General features: G+C 51.9%; 1 protein-coding gene across 1 annotated transcript in view; it reads left to right on the top strand.

Moving 5' to 3' along the window:
• The first annotated feature begins 975 nt into the window (after positions 1-975).
• GAD1 (glutamate decarboxylase 1) overlaps positions 976-20,474 on the top strand; it is a 45,918-nt gene continuing 26,419 nt past the window's right edge. The window contains exons 1-5 of the mRNA XM_050751435.1: positions 976-1,313; positions 2,790-2,934; positions 6,340-6,402; positions 14,121-14,279; positions 15,609-15,851. Coding sequence (XP_050607392.1) covers positions 2,853-2,934; positions 6,340-6,402; positions 14,121-14,279; positions 15,609-15,851 — 547 coding nt within the window. The 5' untranslated portion in view covers positions 976-1,313; positions 2,790-2,852. The remainder of the gene's footprint in view (positions 1,314-2,789; positions 2,935-6,339; positions 6,403-14,120; positions 14,280-15,608; positions 15,852-20,474) is intronic.

Here is a 20,474-nt window from a genome sequence, read left to right as displayed (position 1 = left end):
AGAAGAAAGGGGAGAATTTAAACTAGTGACAGGGCGGTGAGGCAAGGCACGAAGAGGCAGGCCGGCGCGTAACCGCCTGGCCAGCAGCTCCAGGTGTGGGCTCCTCTCCGGCGCTGGAGGAGAGACCCGGGAGCGCAGGGCCGGTCGGTCTCTGGGCTCTTGGCGCCCTCTGGTGGGAATTTCTCCATCAACGCATTTTTAAGGCGAGGGGCTTTTCCCAACGCAGCGGTTCTTTTAACCGTGCCTAAATATTGCAGTGGGAGAATCCTTAAAGCGCGTGAAATCGAAGGGGAAGTGGGCCAGGGCAAGGGGCATTGGTCCGCCCCTCCCGGGGCACCTCTGTGCACTGGTTCCCCATGCGCGTGCAGCGGCGCTCCTGCGTGTCATCAACCTTCAGACGTGATTAATCAGGAGGCCTTCTTTTCCCATCACCAAGGGGGCCAAAACGAGGAGCGAGCGCATAGCTAAAGGGACGTGGGGTCATTTTCTCTGCCGGTGGCACTGGGTAGCTGTGGCCAGGTGTGGTACTTTGATGAGGCCCAGGGCTGGATGAGGAAACTAATTCCTCGGTGGTCTGAGAGATCTCCCCTCATTTCTGCCTCCTTTGCCGTTACAACAATCCCGGCTCCGTAGAGAGCCAACGAGGACACGACCCAGAGCGCGCTTTCGCTCAAGGAAGCGTCGCAGGGTCACAGATTTGGGGGAACCCCGGGGAAAAGGACTGAGGCAAAGCCGCTGCTGGTCTCCGACAAGATATGGGAGGGGGAGGGGAAATGGGAGAGGGGAAAGGAGGGGAGGGAAGAAGAAACGCTCAGAAAGGCAGAATTCTTCGTAGGAATTATCTTTTCCCTCCTCTCACCCGACAGCCTGACTATTTCCAAAGGAAAAAAAAAAAGCGTGTTGAGTACGTTCTGGATTACTCATAAGACCTTTTTTTTTCCTTCCGGGCGCAAAACCGTGAGCTGGATTTATAATCGCCCTATAAAGCTCCAGAGGCGGTCAGGCACCTGCAGAGGAGCCCCGCCGCTCCACAGACGAGCTGCCCCCGCGAGCAACGGCCTCGTGATTTCCCCGCCGATCCGGTCCCCGCCTCCCCACTCTGCCCCCGCCTACCCCGAAGCCGTGCAGCCGCCTCTTCGAATCTCTCTCTTCTCCTGGCGCTCGCGTGCGAGACGGAACTAGCGAGAACGAGGAAGCAGCTGGAGGTGACGCCGGGCAGATTACGCCTGTCAGTGCCAAGCCGAGCCGAGCGGATCGCTGGGCGCTGTGCAGAGGAAAGGCGGGAGTGCCCAGCTCGCTGTGGCCGAGCCGAGGTGGGTAAGCGAGCGACCACCTGGACTTCCCAGCGCCCATCCGTGGCTGTTCAGCCAGGTCCTCTCCGCCCGCGGCTTCTCAACCAACCCCATCCCCGGCGCCGGCCACCCACCCTCCCGAAATGAGCGCTTCCTGCCCGCCCTAGTCCCTGCTCTCCATGGGTGCGCTGCGCAGGGACCCCCACCCTCCACCCCGCCCTCGTCACTCTTCTTATCTCTGCCCGCCGGATTCAAGCCCCGGGGACGCACAGAGGCTGAGGCTCTACTTGAAGTGGGGCAACAGCGATTTTCCCTTGAGCTTCCATGCTGCGAGCGCCTGTCCATCCAAAGGGCGCCTGACCAGCAGCAGCCAAAGGCGCTACTAGGAGCGGTAACCTGTTACTTTCCCAGCGGCCGTGGTCGACCCGCTGCCAGTGTTGCTGTGCGAGTGCTCGCGCGGGGCTAGGTGTGAGGTCGGAGGGAGGGTGTGGAGGCGATAGCCGATGGGTGCTTCTCTGCAGGGTCCTCGATCTACCCAGATTCTCCCGCACTCTCTGTCCCAGGGCCTTCGGGAGCCATCGCGCCAGCGCCGAGAGTCGAGCAGGGGCGCCGCGCAAGATCTTTGTCCCCCGCCTCCTGCGCGCTGCGCGCAAGTTCGTTTCCCCGGTGACGATCCCCATTCTTACCTACCCCACCCTCTCTGGATCTGCACCGCGAGGTCTCTGGGGTCCTCAAGGGGCTAGGTAGAGGAGAAACGCTGAAACCGGACCGAAACCTCGCCCTAGGCTTAGCGATGGCTAAAAGCCGGTAGGGATAAGAGGGAGACAAGCAAGGTTCCGACTCGCTGTTTTCTGGCTGTCTGGAGTGCAAGGTGACTGTGGTTCTTCTCTGGCCGAGTCCGAGGGAGAACATAAAAATATGGGCCTTTTTCCCCCCCTCTCACCTTGTCTCACCAAAGTCCCTGGTCCCCGGAGCAGTTAGTGTCTTTCTTTCCAGGGAATTAGCCAGACACAACAACGGGAACCAGACACCGAACCAGACATGCCCGCCCCGTGCGCCCTCCCCCCGCTGGCCCGCACGCCGGTGCTGAGTGCCCAGTGGGGCTTGTAGCGGCTCGGCTGGAAAATCGCTCACTGAGCGCTCCCCTGTACTCCTAGCCCAGTCCCCCACACCCCCGCGTCTTGTACTGGCCTTGGACCCCCACCTCGACCCTGCCTCGTGTCGGCGCTTCACTCCAGGTCGCGCCAATGCACCGCCAGACTCGAGACCGACCCAGGGCTACGCTGCCCGCGCCCCAGTACCGGAGCTAACGTGCACGTCTCCTCCGCTGCCCCCACCCCCGTGCACCCCGACCAGGCAGGCTCGCTGCCCTCCCTTCTTCTTGTCTCTCCAGCGCCGGATCTTCAAGGGGAGTCGTCCGCGCCCCCGGCTGCTCAGTCCCTCTGGTGTGCAGGACCCCGGAAGTCCTCCCCGCACAGCTCTTGCTTCTCTTTGCAGCCTGTTTCTGCGCCGGACCAGTCGAGGACCCCGGACAGTAGAGGCCCCGGGACGACCGAGCTGATGGCGTCTTCGACCCCATCTTCGTCTGCAACCTCCTCGAACGCGGGAGCGGACCCCAATACCACTAACCTGCGCCCCACAAGTAGGTCCCGCCCCAATTTTCTGTCAAATGAACTGCGGGGAAGATGGGGGCGCTGGGACGTCGGGAGGCTGAGCTGGCGGAAAGGAAAGAGGGAGCGCGGAGATAATGGAGGCTGGGAAATAAATGGGGCTCTGACCGGGTCCCTGCCAGAGGTCATTTGGCTGTCAGGGACGCTAGGTGACTCCCAGGGCACCGGAGAGCGAGGACCACACAAGGTCCGAGTGGTGGCGATCGTTGAGGGCTTCGCGGCGGCGGAGGGGCGCGCAGCCAGTGTCGTTTTTATTCTGTTGTGTGTGGTTTCTTTGCTTCGTGGGACGACAGGGGTCAGGGCACGGGGCGGAATGAAGAGCTGGGAGCCCCAGCAGGAATAAGAGTTTTCAGTCCCCGGCTTTCGTTGAGCCAAGATCTAACCTCCTCCTTTCCCCCTGCGCTGTGCTAAAAGTCTGTAATCAGCGGAAATTTGGACGTTAATTGCAGCGTTTAGAAAACTCAGGGTCCCTAATTGCTCCAAATTTGCATCAAGCTATTGACGAGTTAGGGAGAAGCCAGGGGCGGGAAAGGTGCATAAAACTGAGACTGAGCCTTGACATTTCATACAATTAATTACATCTCAGAGACATAAATAAATAAATAAAGCGGGGAACGGGCAGCATTCTGAGTGGCAAGAGATGGGGAACTGGGAGGGGGCAAGAAGATTTATCATAGAGAGGAGAGAGCACCTCTCTCTCCTTACCCCAGGCAAGAGATCTGTCAGGAGGTGACACGTGCCGAAAAGAGAGAAAGAAAAGAGACGCCAGATAAAAGAGGGAGAAGGATTTATGCTTCCCTGTCTTAAGTACTACAGGCTCCTCAACCCGTTTCCAGAATCTATCTTTAATTTTATTTCCTACCTCTGTAAAGGCCTGAGATGAGAAAATTGTTTTTCTTTTTCCTTGTTGGAGTGAAGAAGTGTCTCCTGACCCTACCCCCCTAAAAAAAACTATCAGCTTCAGACTGTAAGGGTTCCCGCTCCCCTCTTGATTTATTTTGTTTCTGAGATGTAATTAATTATATGAATTTCCAGAATTTGTATACAGAAAGGGCTTAAGAAGGACAATGTGGTTACAGGGAGTGCTTATTGATGCGCTTTTATGGCACTTTATATTTGACAAAATAAGTATCCTCATCAACGAGGTGGGGATTATTACCAGAAAGCCCCTTTAGACGCTGGCATTTGTTCCCGGGCAGGAGGTCCTGTGTTAAGTCCTCAGGTCTCATTCCAATTTCCTTTGCAGCTCCCTCTTCCCGCCACCCAGGAGGGATACAATTACCCACACAACAAAGAGGGGCTCGGGAGAGTCGCCAGCCCTGGTAGCATATGAACCAGGCACCGGCGTTGGAGCTGGTCAGGGCAGGGTGGGAGGAATGAGAGGCCTGCGCGCCTTTGTGTGTTGCTTTCGCCTTGATGGATTTCTTTTCTGATGCTTTCCACATTTCCTACACCCTTTTGCCGCCTGGGGGTGGGAGTGGGGGGTTAGCAGGCAGTTGTGTTAATTTACCCTTCATTCCCGGCGCCCCTACTTCCCGGTGACCGCCAGTCGCTGGTGCAAACGCCCAGTCACAGGTAGAAGACCCAACAGAGGCGATGACCTGAATCCGCACGTGGCCTGGTTTGCCTCGAAGCTACAAAAGAGAGCCGGGGACCCTGCTGTGAAAGAGCAAGCAGCACGTGTCCCAGGCACACTGTTGCGGGCCCTTAGCCTAGCTACTGCATCCGCACCCCAGGCTTCACAGGAGCGCTGGGCGCTCTATCCACTCTCACCCTCCCTTGCAGATAATACCCTTGCCCACCCAGCTAGCTCCACTTCTCTGCCCCTTTAGAGTATCCTGGGAGGTGGCCTTAGTGCAGGCAACCTTAGGCACTCTCTTGTTCCAGCAACCCTTGGGTGGGACTTGGAGCCCTCCTTGTCCTCAACCGCTAGGTCTTCCCGACCCTTGCTACATCAAAGGGGCTCTCTCGCTTGCTCTCCCCGTCTCCCCTTCCCTTTCATTGCAGACCCCAATTTTGAAAGGCAGTGCAATGTATCTGACCTACAACTTCCCTGCTGAGTGACCTTGGAAAACTCATGTAACCTCTCTGAGCCTCGATGTTTTTTCTTTGTCAATGACTCTTAGATCAACACTCCTGCCAGTTTCATAGGACTGTTACAAGAATTAGATGAGATGATGTTTAAAGTGAAAGTACTTTATCAGGTCCAAATAGCTCTTTATCCGCCAGGTATTATTAGGGTTTCGCTTTTGCACTGATTTCCTGTCTGTCACTGGAACTCCATCTGTGAGATGTCTCACCGATGTCAGGCTGTTTCTTCTCCCTGCTGGGGCTATGTTGTGCTTCGGGTTTAATTGATGTCACTCTCCTTATCGCCTGCAACACTTGTGTGAAGCTGGAGGCACCAGGAAGGGTAGGGTAAGGGATGGGAGTGCTTGGAGAGCTTTGCTTTGAGAGATTGGAAGGGGATTTCGTGCTGGGCTCACCACACCAGCCCGCCTGGGGGCTTAGCGGGGATGGGGCTGCTTTCCACGCTTCTTGCTGGAAGTTGAGCCCCGAAGGCAGCAGGTAGACCTTGAGGGGTTTGAGAACAGCCTGGAAAAGAAGGAAAATCCAGCAGCACCCCCACCCTCAGTTGTGACTCAGAGGAAGGGTGCTTGATTCCATTTACCTGTGCCTGCTCCAGACCCAAGATGTCAGAGGGAAGGGTTAATGAGGGGCAGGTTGGGAAGAGGGGCCAGGGATGAGGAGCCGAGGCGCACTATTGTCTTCCCCACTCCCCGATCTGACTGAAGAGCAGCCATGCGAGCCCGATCATCTAGTCAAATACTATTTTTCACCCAATTAATTCTTGAACTCTTCCGCGACCCCATTTCATGCCAGTTTATTTTAAGCTGCCACTAGGCTGGAGACCCGCCAAGAAATTATGAGACGTTCCGGTCCCAGATGCCTGTGTTCCCTTTCTGGGCTGCTGTGGTCGCCCTTTGAGTCTGCGGGGCCTGGCCAGTGGGTGTTGGGTAGTTTGAGTCTGCGGGGCCTGGCCCTTTCCGTGTGGGTCAGCCTTCACCCAACTCTGACCCCACCTCCGGGGCTGCCGGGTGGGGGTCGCTTGGGGGCCCAGAGGGGTGCTGGGTGCCCCACCTCTCAGAGACACCATTCTATATTTGAAGCCAGGAGCAAGAAAGGAGTAAGATGGGGGCTCAGAGGGTATGCCTGTCGGCTCACAGATTTGGCTCCCAGCTCCTTTCAGGAAGGAGCTTTTAATGAAGAGCTCTGGCAAAGACCTCATCCTTCCCCAAGAAAACCACTGCCCTCCACCCATTTCCTCACGGTCGGACCCTCCCTGACAGCACCTCTCTCCCTCTCTCTCGTCCTAGCTTACGATACCTGGTGCGGCGTGGCCCATGGATGCACCAGAAAACTGGGGCTCAAGATCTGCGGTAAGTGACAGGGCCCGCTGGGGCCCGGCTGGGCGGCAAGGCGCGCAGACCTTTTGGGCTTGGGAGACCGGGACGCAAGCGGAGGGGAATCCCGGCTCTTGGGTCTGATTTTCTAAAGTAATTACAGCCAGCACAGCCAGCGACGACGCTCCCGTACAGGCCCTGACCCTCCTCTGCCCGCCCCAGACCCGGTCCCCAGGGGTCTTTTCCTCTGGAGTCCCCAATCCCCAAGACCCCGTGGAGCGAACGCCGGGTGTCCTGCCTGGGCGCAAAAGCGGGAGGAAAGCGCCCCCGCGCGGCAACACCACTTTCCTAGCCCCGTGCACAAGCAGCTCCCACCCGGTGCTGTGCACTCTGCCCGCGCGTCCCAAAGGTCGCGTAGAAAAGGTGAACTGATCTGGCTTGCTGGAGAGCAGACCAAAGGCGCGGTATCTGCCTAAAGCTGTAGCTGACACGTTTCCCCCGTCCCCTATTTCATCGCCTACCCCTCACTCACACCTCCACCCGCGGTTGGGTCGCGTTGAAAGTGGTCTCTCCACCTGGAGGGGTTTTGCCCTGAGATGTCAGAACGGATTCAAGTTTCTTTCTTTGGGGCTTCGGACGCTAGAGAAAAGGATTGCTTGAAGCCCTCCATGACCTGCCTGGGGGAGGCACGAGGGTTTGCCTGGCGTATCCTTGAAGGCGACGAGGGAAGGGAAAGGGGACGAGCAGAGACAAGGAGTCGCAGGGGGCGAAAGGACCGGGCGGTGCCGGATGAGATTTGCCGGGAAGGAAAAAAATAGATCAGGGAGCTGGAGAGGAGAAAGAACTGCTCTTTGGAGACAGGAGGGTCTGAAATGAAAACGCCCAAGGGATGTAGTTGGTTTTTTTTTGTTGTTGTTTGTTTGTTTGTTTTTTGTGTTTTTTTTTTTTTTAAAGGAAAAAGGGAGATTTGTTCGAAGGGACACAGCTGAGTGACTCCGGCTGAACAATAAGGACTTGCTTTCCTTGCTACATTTCACCGTCTAAAATTCTCTAGCCTTATCGGGCCAGAAAATACGGATGTCCCCGGGCAGAGGTTGGAGAGGCGGGGGAAGATTAACGAGGGGCTTATTAAAGAGCCATCCGTCAGCTGCTGCGCGCGGGAGATAGCGGCAGAGCAGGCGCAGGACACGCCCGCCCGCCCGCCCGCCCGCCCGCCCCAGCCCCGGAGCGCCGAGAGCCGCCCGCCGCCTGGGTGCTCTCTGCACCTGATCTTCCCAGCCTCCCTGGGTCCTGGGGCGAGGGCGGTGACAGTTTGCAGTCAGAGCAGAGTAGCCGCTTTGGGGAATTACTCCCTTCCCTGCTTGGCTGCGCCGCGCCTTCCCTGCGTTTCTGGGGCTCTCTCCTCTAGACCCTGGGACTTGGTGTTTACCGAGGAAGGGGCGCTGGATTCCTAGACCCAGCCATTTTCTACCGAAAGCCCAGCCCTGCCGCCGGGTGGCCTGGGGGTTTGGCCTTCTCCCCAGCACGGGACGCCCGCCCGTGGAGCGAGGCCAGGGCTGCATCCCTGTGCTGGGGCGGCCTCCGGCTGGAGCTTTGTTCTATAAATAGCCCCGTCCCACTCCCACCCCCACCTTCACTCCCACCTCCACCCCCACCCTGCCGCCATTCTGGGCTTAATGGCCCGTTTCGCGCCAGGTCCCTTCGGCGGCCGCGGCGCTCGGCTTCTGCAGCCGTCATTGTCATGCAGCCGGGCAGGCAGAACTGAGCGAGCCCCGGGCGCCCGCCGCAGCCGAGGACAGGGTAGGGGCAGGCTCTGGGTGAGGGCTCCTTACCCGCGGCGCCTGACCTGCTGAGGGTGGGGGGCAGCCCTCATTCACTCCCATCTTGCCCCCTACTGTCCCCTGCTCCTCTGGCTGCAGGGATTCCACTTCCGCGGGAATAAAAGGTCTAAGTGCTTCTTATGGGGACATACCCGATAAGTTCAGAAAGGGTAAAGAGGAGGAAAAGAGTGGGGCTTCGCTGGGTCCGGAAATAGGGAACCAACCCGGAGTTGGCCTCAACTCCCCCTCCCCCACTGTCAGCCAAAGCCAGGAGGGAGAGCTCCTGGGGGCTACAGTCCTCAGAGTTTCCTCCCTGTTTCTGCTCCCCACAATCCAAGGTAGTCTGTTGAAGGGAAATTGCCTTGGGCTAAAATGCTCTGCTTTTGGGGCCACAGGTTAGGAGGCTTCCCATTAGGTTTGATTCTGAAAGAAAACAAAACACTAAGAGGATTTATTTTCCATACCTTGAGACAACTTTGGCTTTCCATTTTAAGCTAGTGGAGGCAGAGTGCAGTCTTTCGTGTTGGCCCTAGGTAGGTCCACAGCTCCCTGCCTTCCTACACACACACACACACACACACACACACACACACACACCTCCCTTCATCCCTGGAGGGATGGACCTGGAGGGTCCCTTCTTGACTTGACACCATCCAGGTTGGTTTGCCCTTTCACATTAAGAGATCAGAGGAACTCATGGTCCTCTTCCCATTTCCAAACCTATTATCCTGGATGACTCTCAGAAGCACCCTCAGTGCCTTGCCAAAATATTCAACCCCCACCCACTCTCCCCCTGCCCTTCCCCAAAAGCCACGGAATGAAGCTGCAAGGAAGGTCCTGGGCCCCACTAGTGGTAGGTATCCTTAGCTCTAGAGGCAGAATCCCCCAGGGAGAGTAATCAGCTAGAAGAAACCCATGGTCTTGCCAAGAGCTAGAAAGTAGCTGTAGGCATGGTGGCATGACCTAAATACAATGAGTTGCAGGGATCCCTAAGTTCTGGCTCCGGGCTCTGCTAACTTCCCAGGGTGTCCTTGGGCTTCCATCACTTATTTCTTACTGCCAATTACAGCCCCTGAACTGTTTTATTTAGCCTACACTGTGTGTGTGTGTGTGTGTGTGTGTGTGTGTGTGTGTAATTTTGTATCAAGTGCCAAACCTTAAAAATAGAAAGATTTCAAGTGTTCTCTTTTTCTGGTTTCTCTTGAAAAAAATGGGGGGTGGGGGAACATGGCAGGTGCTGTTAGCCAATGAAAATCAGAAAAAGAGGTCATGGTGGCTCACATCTATAATCCCAACACTTTGGGAGGCCAAGGTGGTAGGATCATTTGAGGCCAGGAGTTTGAGACTAGCCCGAGCAACATAGGGAGACCCCATCTCTACAAAAACTTTTTAAAAATTAGCCAGGTGTGGTGGCCGCATAGCTGCAGTCCTACTACTCAAGAGGATGAGGCAGGAGGATCACTTGGGCCCAGGAGTTTGAGATTACAATGAGCTATGATGGCGCCACTACACTCCAGTCTGGACAATAGCAATAGAGTATGACCCTGTCTCAAACAAACAAACAAAAAAAAAACAGAAACAAAAAATGAAAAAGAGCCCCTCCATCTATGCATATGCAATTCCATGTCATAGCTTGCTGAACACAGAATATGCTGGGCTTCAGCTCCCACATGCCCTGTTGGCCATAGGTGCTTATGCCATGCACAGCTCAAAGCCCCACTTGGCAACAACTGGCTGGAGCCAGGAGCTTTCTAGCTACACATACGTGTGCACACATGCACATACACATACACACTCTCTCACTGGGCCCCATAAGCCTTTGAGCTTGGCAGCAGGGATGAGGAACCCGCAGCAGGAGCTCCCCTCAGCTCAGAGGTGGAGTCATGACTTCTCCCCTTGCAGCCGGCCAGTGTGCTAGCACCCAACCAAACAACTGCAGCTTTGCCTCTCCTCTGCTTTCCTCTTTGCCTCTAAGAATGTAGAGCTCTGTGACCAGTTATTCACAGGCTTAAAGTAAGTCCTCAAAGCTGGAGTGTAGAGCAAGAGGGAGTACATTCAGCTTCATTCTCTGGGGCCCCTTCTTACAGGACCCCTTGCTAGCCAGGGAAATTGTCAAGGCACTGACCTCCATGTCATCCACCACCTCTTCATCCTTGGAGAAGCAGCTCCTTCCAGGGCATCTCAGAGCCAAGGGAAGCCTGGATCACCTACCTGTCTGAGGATCCCAGTATTTTAGAAAACAAACACCTTCCTAAACAAAGTGAAAGACATGACAATGTATATTACATGTTTAGACTAGCAAATTAATTGTTTTTAACATAAATTATAATGCAGTGTAAGTGTGCTATTCATAAAATAATTACAGGATTTAGAGAGGATTCTGATTCCTAGTACATTACTGGAAGTGCAGCCCAAGGAATGGGATGCAGGTTTAAAACTGTGTCATAGGGCCGGGCACGGTGGCTCACACCTGTAATCCCAGCACTTTGGGAGGCCGAGACAGTGGATCACCTGAGGTCAGGAGTTTGAGACCAGCCTGACCAACATGGTAAAACCCCCGTCTCTACTAAAAATACACAAATTAGCAAGGCATGGTGGTGGACGCCTATAATCCCAACTAGTCAGGAGGCTGAGGCATGAGAATCACTTGAACCTGGGAGATGGAGGTTGTGGTGAGCCAAGACCATGCCACTGCACTCCAGACCAGGCGACAGAGTGAGACTCCGTCTCAAAAAAAAAAAAGCTGTAGCATGATGATCATCTGTCAGCCTCATCAGGGCATCTCTGGGAGAGCCTGTGTCAAAACCTCAAGCCGAGTTTCTGCTTCCTGCAGCTGCCCAGAGGGAAGGGGCTTCAAGGTGGGGAGACTCAGGGAGTGAGTCAGAAGCCTAACCAGACATCAGGGACAACAGAGTGGCGGTTCAGCTGGGTAGAACCTCACTGCATGAGGCCACATGGGTTTGATCTTTCAAGTCTGGCAAATTCCACAGCTCAATGTTCTGGGACGAGGGGAGCAGTCTCAGAGTTCAGGTGCCATCTGATCCTGCATCCCTCTGGCAAATGAGCGCTGGCTCCCGGCTCTGGACTTTGAAGATTTGGAGGAGGAATTCAGGAAGTAGGCAAAGAGATATGGAAAAGGATACAACCCCATCTTTATACCCAAGTGTAGAGCTCTATTATAGTGTATTTACCCCCCTTCTCATGTCCTTTGGGCTTTAGTGATAAATGTAAAAGGTGCTGGGAACAACAAAAAGCTTAGTGCCTCTGCTTTCCCATTCTTCCCTCCAGAAATAGCCCCTGGCTCCCTTGTGTGGGAGGATTCTAATCACCGCAGCCTTCCCATGCATCCCTCCATCTCCCACCCATCACAGTTGAATTGTGTCCTGGGAAGCAAAGCTGAATTCTCCAGATTAACTTGCCTTTTTGCACCTCTTGGGACTTTCTTCCAAGTCTGCCTTGTGACACATGACTCTCCAAGGATCTTGGTATTTACAGAGACAGCTTTGGGGTCACCAGAAGTTTGGAACATTTTTCTCTTTTCAGTGTATTGCCTTTTGGGATAAGACTAAGGCTGAATTGAAGGAGGAGAAGCCAAGGGAAAGAGCAGGTGTGCGGGCCAGGAGCCCCACAGGGGACGGTGGAGATGTGGAGGGGAGTATGCTCTACACTGGCAGGTTCTCCTGCCCTTTTGGCTCAACTCTCCTTCCCCGTTTGCTGCTGGAGTTTGTCCTGCTGGCCTCAGGCAGGAGAACTTTCCACTCCCTCCGAGGGGTGATGAGGCACTGAGAATCCTGCCCTGGGCTCAGATCCCTCCTGTCATCTCTGTGGAGTTCTTGGATGACTATTTTTATTCCAGCATTGGTCACCATCTGGCAGGCTTGTAGGCTCCTAGAGGGCAGGGGATCTGTCTCACTCAGTTTTATCGGTCCCCCATCCTAGATGCTTAGCAAAGTGCTTTTGTACAACAGGTGCTCAATAAGTACTTGTAGAATTAAATGGCAACACATATAAGATTGAAGCTTTTTTTTGTCTCGCAATACCTTTATTCGAGGAGAGGGGGTGGTACAAGAAAAGCTGCATTCAGGTTTTCATTCAGAAAAATACCACTTATGTTCAACCCTGTGAGCATTACCTGGTGCTGGAGGAAAGTGTCTGCCCAAATCCTCATTGTTGGACCTCACTCCTTCTCCTTCTGCTGTCCTCACCCCTCCTCCTTCTGCTGTCCTCCCTCTGCAGTCCTCACCCCCCTCCCTCTGCAGTCTTCACCCCCTCCCTCTGCAGTCCTCACCTTCCTCCCTCTGCAGTCCTCACCCCCCTCCCTCTGCTGTCCTCACCCTCCTCCCTCTGCTGTCCTCACCTTCCTCCCTCTGCTGTCCTTACCCCTCTTCTTCCCTCTGTGGTCCTCGCTGTCCTTCTTCTGCTGTCCTCACTCTTCTCCCTCCATTGTCCTCACCCTCCTGCCTCTACTGTCCTCACCCTCCTCCTCTGCTGTCCTCACCCCTCCTCTTTCCTCTGTTGTCCTCATCCTCCTCCCTCTACTGTCCTCACCCTCCTTCTGCTGTCCTCACCCTCTTCCTTCTGCTGTCCTCACCCTCCTCTCTCTGCTGTCCTCACCCCTCCTCCCTCTGCTGTCCTCACCCCTCCTCTTCTCTCTGCCATCCTCACTTCTCCTCTCTCTGCTGTGCTCACCCCTCCTCTTCCCTTTGCCGTCCTCATCTCTCCTCCCTGTGCTGTCCTTGCCCTCCTCTGTCTGCTGTCCTCACCCTCTTCCCTCTGCTGTCCTCATCATCTTTCCCCTGCTGTCCTCATCTTCCTGCCTCTGATGTCCTCATCCCCTTTCCTCTGCTGTCCTCACCCTCCTCCCTCTGCTGTCCCCACCCTCCTCCCTCTGCTGTCCTCACCCCTCCTCTTCCCTCCATGGTCCTCACTGTCCTCCCTATGCTGTCCTCCCTCTCCTCCCTTTGCTGTCCTCACCCTCCTGCCTCTGCTGTCCTCACCCTCCTCCCTCTGCTGTCCTCACTCCTCTTCCCTCTGCTGTCCTCACCCTCCTCCCTCTGCTGTCCTCACCCCTCCTCTTCCCTCTATTGTTCTTGCCCTCCTCCCTTTGCTGTCCTCACCTCTGCTGTCCTCTGCTGTCCTCACCTCTGCCATCCTCTGCTGTCCTCACCCTCCTCCTCTGCTGTCCTCACCCTCCTCCTCTGCTGTCCTCACCCTCCTTCTCTGCTGTCCTCACCCTCCTCCCTCTGCTGTCCTCACCCTCCTCCTCTGCTGTCCTCACCCTCCTTCTCTGCTGTCCTCACCCTCCTCCCTCTGCTGTCCTCGCCATCTCCCTCTGCTGTCCTCACCCTCCTCCCTCTGTTGTCCTCACCCTCCTTCGGTCCTTGCTCTCCTCCCTCTGTGGTCCTCACTGTCCTTTCTCTGCTGTCCTCACCCCTCCTTGTCCCTCTGCCATCCTCACCTCTCCTTCCTCTGCTATCTTCATCCTCCTCCTTCAGCTGTCCTCACCTCTCCTCCTCCCTCTGCTGTTCTCTCCTCTCCTCCTTCTGCTTATACAGCCCATGAACAGTGCTGGCAGCATCTTCTCTGATTGTGTCCCCTCCTTTAAAGCCCTATCCTGGGGCTGGTCACTGGAGTGGAAGCTGTCCAACTTACTTAATTGTGAGTTCACTGTCACATTCAGAGAGGAGAATGGGCTTCACTTACTGTTTTTCTCTCTTGCATGACTGGGTCTTTGCCACTGATGACACTTGGCACTGCCCCCCCTCCCTGCCTGAAGGCGAGCGGTGCCAGGGCCACTATATTTAAAACGCAGACACTCACTTCTCTTCTCAGAAGAAACAAGAGCCCTGCTTGGAGAGTTAATTCGCTCCGCAGCTGACCCTCAGGGGCTGGGCAGTTTGCAGCACTCTCTCTGAGCAGCTTTTTGTGCCATAGGCTTCTTGCAAAGGACCAACAGCCTGGAAGAGAAGAGTCGCCTTGTGAGTGCCTTCAAGGAGAGGCAGTCCTCCAAGAACCTGCTTTCCTGTGAAAACAGCGACCGGGATGCCCGCTTCCGGCGCACAGAGACGGACTTCTCCAACCTGTTTGCTAGAGGTAGCCCCTGCCCCCCTCCTGCCCCATGCTAGCCAGTAGATTTCTTATTTGAGTTTCTTGACTGTTTCCTGCAATTTTACTTCTTTTATCAAGAAATGTCATTATTCTCTCTGAACCCACAAGAAACTGCTTTTCTGACTTTGGGGGAATATAATTGACTCCCTCTCTCCCTGCTGCCCAGGTCTCTATCATTTTGGAAACTGGATGAGGGCAGTCAATAAAAGTCAACTCTAAAGACACTCGAGGGAACAAATATGGATTCATAGACTCAGAGTCGAAGGAACCTTACATATAAGAAAATCTAATGATTTCCTTAATAACATTTATCCTGCAAGACTGGCCACACACATACACACAAAATCACACTGTGGGAAGTTGCATGCTGAGCCTCGTAACCGAGTGTCCTGGAACTTGTTTTCCTTTCGGAGATGTTTCACTAACCCCTGCTGCCTCACAACTCTCGTCTCAGGAGGTGCTTTACCAGTCTCTCCCAAACAGCTCACAGGTAGATCCACTGCCATCCCCTTCCATGAACTTCCCACAGGGCCACAGAAGGCAGACCAGAGTGTTAAACAATATGTCCCTAGAACCCTGGAGCTAACCCAGGGAGCCACAGAGAGTATCGTGCACAGTTGCACAGCCTGCCTATGAGCTACAGAATTGGGCCCCTACAGCTTTTTTCCCTGCCTAACCTCTAGCTTGACTACTGCAGAGCCTGAAACCCAAAGTCACCTCTGGATATCTGAAAGTCCAGGCCCAAAAGGATGAGGTCAAGAAAGAGGCAGGGGTTCCCTGTCCCACCTTCTTGAGCCCCATCTTCCAGCTCCAGTTTCCTGTCTAAGGACACCGCCAAGAACCACCCTCTTCAGGGGGGACCTCAGGCTCTACCCAGAGAGGACTTACCCTCTGATGCCAACAAACCAAGCACATCACAACACTAAACCAGATGGACAGGGACACATCTAGTCCCAGGGGAGCACGACAGATGCCCCCTCCATCACACTCCTCACAGATGCCCATTCAACCTGCAGATGACAACCGCAGTTGCAGGTTGTTCAGGACATCTCAGAGCACTTCCTTCCACGTCTGAGCAGCCTGTCAGAAAGGCTGTGAACTCCCAGGAAAACATGCCAAACTTATGTGCATGTGCATTTTTCTGGGGTATGTGCATTTTTCTGGGGATGTGGTACATCAGATTCTCAGTGCACATACATATCCCGGAATGAAATCAGGCCTATGCAGATAGCATGATTAATATTAGGGGTCTCTGGGCTGAAGAAATCTAGATATGAGTCAGGTGATAACCATTCATTGCTCTCCCAAATTCAGATCTGCTTCCGGCTAAGAACGGGGAGGAGCAAACCGTGCAATTCCTCCTGGAAGTGGTGGACATACTCCTCAACTATGTCCGCAAGACATTTGATCGCTCCACCAAGGTGCTGGACTTCCATCACCCACACCAGTTGCTGGAAGGCATGGAGGGCTTCAACTTGGAGCTCTCTGACCACCCCGAGTCCCTGGAGCAGATCCTGGTTGACTGCAGAGACACCTTGAAGTATGGGGTTCGCACAGGTAAGGGGGAGAATCGGGTGGACAGGTAGTGGCAACTCTGCCCTCCATCTCACCCTTGCCAGTTGTAAGGATATCAAACTCGTGTTGGAGGAAAAACACAGCCCTGGTGAGAGAAGGCGGCAAAGCACCCAGTGACCACAAGAACAAGCTTGGGCAGTAACAGTTGGTGGAGGGACCTGACCCAGGCAAAAGTTCATCAGCATATATCATGGTAAAAGTAGATAAAAAAGATAGAAATACTTGGTGCTAGGTCAAGTTCTGTATAAAGAGTTTTCATTCTGGCCAAGCACAATGGCTTATGCCTGTAATCCCAGCACTTTGGGAGGCCAAGGTAGGCAGAACACTTGAGCTCAGGAGTTCGAGACCAGCCTGGGCAACATGGTGAAACCTTGTCTCTACCAAAAAAAAAAAAAAAAAAAAAAAAAAATATATATATATATATATATATATATATATATATATATGTTTATACACATACGAAAATTAGCTGGGCATGGTGGCATGCACCTGTAGTCCCAGCTACTCAGGAGGCTGAGGCCAAGAGGCAGAAGCTGCAGTGAGCCAAGATCTTGCCACAGCACTTTAGCCTGGGCAACAGATTGAGATCCTATCTCAAAAAAAGAAGAATTTTCATTCTTGGATTTAGGCTATTCACAACCTAAAGAGAGCAGAATGACCCATCCTCTGCTTCTTTTCTTGCGTCCATTTTCAGGTCTATTTCATTCTGATAAATCCTGCCCTTGCCTGTCCCTGACACTGGGGAGAATTGGGCTATTTCCCCTCCCTTTCTGTATTAGTTTCCTAGGAATGCCTTTATAAATGACCACCCATTGGATGGCTCAAAACAATAGAAATTTGTTCTCTCACAATTCTGGAGGCTGAGTTTAAAATCAAGGTGCTGACTATGCTCTCTCTGATGGCTCTTGGAGAGGATCTACCCTTGCATCTACCAGGTTCCAGGTGTTGTGGATATTCCTTGGCATTTGTTGGCTTGTAGATGCGTCACTCCAACCTCTGCCTTCACTTCACGTGGCCTTCTTCCTGTGTGTGTGTCCAAATTTCCCTCTCCTCATAAGAATGCCAGTCATTGGATTAAGGCCCACCCCAATCCAGTATGACCTCATCTTAACATGTTTACATCCGCAAAGACCCGATTTCCAAATAAGGTCACATTCACAGGAACCAGGGATTAGGACTTGAACACATCTTTTGGAGGAACACAATTCAACCCATGACACCTTTTACTGGCTAGGCCAAAAAGACACATGCACACGCCTTCTCATTCTACTGCAACTTCTGGAGCTTTGGACACTCTGAGTCACCAAATTCTATTTCCAGTGGGAGTCCTTGAGGATGTCCTCTTGCCTCCTTTTCATGTTCCAGGAGCCCTCTCTAATCAGCAATCCTCATCAAAGCAGTTGCTTTCCAATTACCTCAAGTTCAAGGACTTTGGGGCCTCTGAGATGCTTAGAAACAGCTCAGACTGGACTAAGCCCAGGAGTGACGCAGTGGTTTCTTCTCCCTATAACTCTCTCCACACTACAGTCTGGCTTTCCTGAGCTCTCAGGCAGACAGATCTAGAAGAACTGACCATCCCTAGCATAGTTGCCACCACAGGGAAAACCCCAAGGTCACAACTGGCAATCCTGTGTTCTTTCTTCTTGTTTCTCCTTCTTTATTTTCCCTCTCATTCTTCCTCATCATTTGAAGATAGATTTAAGACTGAGACTAGGAGGCTGGTGGTGATTGAGCTGAGTAAGACTATTGGATGTCAAAAACAAAGTGTTATAATGAAATAATGATGCTGGCCAAAGATGCTTTTTAAAATGAGGAATCCCAGAGAGCTGCTGAGGTCTGCCAACACCACTGGAATAAGTGTAGCTTCATTAAATAACTGCTGGATACACAAGACTCAATTATATGTACAAAGTTTATGTTGTTTGATTTTTAAAGAAAAGCACTCTATCAATTTACAATTAGTTACTTCTCATCTTGGTCAGATGGCTAATCTATTCCTGGTGGAAAACAAATAGTGTTATTTGGCTGCATTTTAAAAAGAGTCAGAATTCCCCAAGTATGTTTAACTTGACTTGCTTTGGTCTGATATTTTGAACTTTGTCAATTTGCTCTACACTTTCTCAGAGAGATGAGAACTACGTCATTTTATTATGAAAGTCCAGAATGGCGTTGTCCCTCAAATACAAATACATGATACATGATTTTGTCATAATATCATCTAATATAATCTACAAAACCAAAGCATCTTGCGGTCAGAGAAAGCACTGACAGGCCTGGCCTGGTGACTCCCACCTGTGATCTCATCACATTGGCAGGCTGGCAGGTGGATCACGTGAGCTCAGGAGTTCAAAACTAGCCTGGGCAAAACCCCATCTCTACCAAAAAAAAAAAATTAGCCGGGCGTACTGGTGTGCACCTCTGATCCCAGCTACTCTGGAGGCTGAAGTGGGAGGATTGCTTGAGCCCGGGAGGCAGAGGTTGCAGTGAGCTGAGATCACGCCACTGCACCACTCCAGCCTGGGTGACAGCAGGACCTGTTTAAATAATAATAATAATAATAAATAAATAAATAAAAGGCCAGGTGCTGTGGCTCACGCCTGTAATCCTAGCACTTTGGGAGGCCGAGGCGGGCGGATCATGAGGCCAGGAGATTGAGACCATCCTGCCTAACACGGTGAAACCCCATCTCTCCTAAAAAATACAAAAAATTAGCCGGGCGCGGTAGCAGGCGCCTGTAGTCCCAGCTACTGGGGAGTCTGAGGCAGGAGAATGGCATGAACCCGGGAGGTGGAGCTTGCAGTGAGCCAAAATTGCACCACTACACTCCAGCCTTGGTGGCAGAGCGAGACTCTGTCTCAAAAAAAAAAGAGAGAGAGAGAGAGAAAGCATTGACTGTTATTAGTGTATGAACCCACTTAGGTACTTAGCCTGCAAACATTCATTTTTGTTCCTCAGAGTTGCTTCTTGAAGCAGATATTTGTCTTTACAGAGTTCGCAGTCTTCCAAGCAATGTGAAACCTCCTGCTATATCTCAGGATGCTGGCGCTGATAAAAGCATGCTGTTGCTGCCACGTCAAAACAGCTCCTGGTTGCTGATGTGGAATTTAAGCATAGATAAGGAGCAATAGGGTAAACCCCACAAGTAGCTACAAACAGTAGAAAGTATTTTTTCAAGGATATGAATGCATCAATGGGCTCAGCCAAAATAATGAATTGGGTTTTAATAGTGAAAACATACTGATCTGGGTATAGTCTGTGAAGAGATGATAATGGCATTTAGAAATTTCTCTATAAATTAATAAAAGACTTATTTTAAAAAATGAACCAGCATACAGAGATTTCCCATTAACTAACAGGCACTAGTCAGCCTTCAGCCACAGCAGCTACTTTAAGTGATTTGTAGATATGCTGGACTCCCTTCGTTGTTCTTTTTTAAATGTTTTCTTATGGAAAATTTTAAACTTATACAAAAGTAGAATCCTATAATGAACCCTATATACCTAATGCCCTGCTTTATTATCAGCTTTTACCTGTACCGCCATCCATTCCCCATCACCTACATTACATGAAAGTAAATCCCCAACATAATATTATTGTATCCATAAATATTCATTCATTTTTTTTTTTTTTTGAGTTGGAGTTTCACTCTTGTTGCCCAGACTGTGGTGCAGTGGCGTGATCTCGGCTCACTGTAACCTCTGCCTCCTGGGTTCAAGCAATTCCCCTGCCTCAGCCTCCTGAGAAGCTAGGATTATAGGTGCCCGCCACCATGCCTGGCTAATTTTTGTATTTTTAGTAGAGACGGGGTTTCACCATGTTGGCCAGGCTGGTCTCGAACTACTGACCTCAGATGACCCACCTGCCTTGGCCTCCCAAAGTGCTGGGATTCCAGGCATGAGCCACTGCGCCTGGCCCAATATTCATTCTTAAGAATTTTTTTTAAAAAATCCACAATGTCACTGTCATACCTGGAAAAAAATTTAAAGCTCCTTAATGAAATATTTAGTCAGTTTTCAAATTTCCAGTTGTATCATGAGCATCATAAATGCTTTAATTTTGTCAAACTCATTTGAATCAGGATCCAAATAAGTTTCTTACATGCAATTGTTTGCCATGTCTCCTAATCAAGGGATCTCCCCCTCCAACCCTTCTTTTTTTTTTTCTTGTAGTTTATTTGTAGGAAAGCTTTACTTTAAAAAATAATTCTTTCCTTCTCCCTCTACCTGAATTTAGGCCATGAGCGGCCCAGCACCGTATCTATCATCTGTTATTTTCATCCAATATAGAGAATTGAAATTGAAATTGAAACTTTTTACTTAATAGAAATTCTGGTAGATATAAGATTTGGGGGCTCAAGGTTGTAACCATAAACTAAAAATAAGATTTTGAAGGACTTTGTGTCCTTTATATTTTAATAGACAAAGAGATACTGTTTCACTTTGTGTTAATCTCTCTTTGTCCATCTTTTGTCTCTGCCAAACTGTATGGTTTTGATACATTATCAAATACTGTGACTGCATTTATTTACCATTCAGTCTTGTCTTAAAATGAAGTGTATATTGTTAAAAGTTTTTAAATGGATATTGCATATATATTTTAATGACT

This window comes from Macaca thibetana, chromosome 12 (genome assembly GCF_024542745.1).
Source record: "Macaca thibetana thibetana isolate TM-01 chromosome 12, ASM2454274v1, whole genome shotgun sequence".
Taxonomy (NCBI): Eukaryota; Metazoa; Chordata; class Mammalia; order Primates; family Cercopithecidae; genus Macaca; species Macaca thibetana.
The sequence above is the reverse complement of the archived record's forward strand: the minus strand, read 5'-3'. Positions and strand labels throughout refer to the sequence as shown.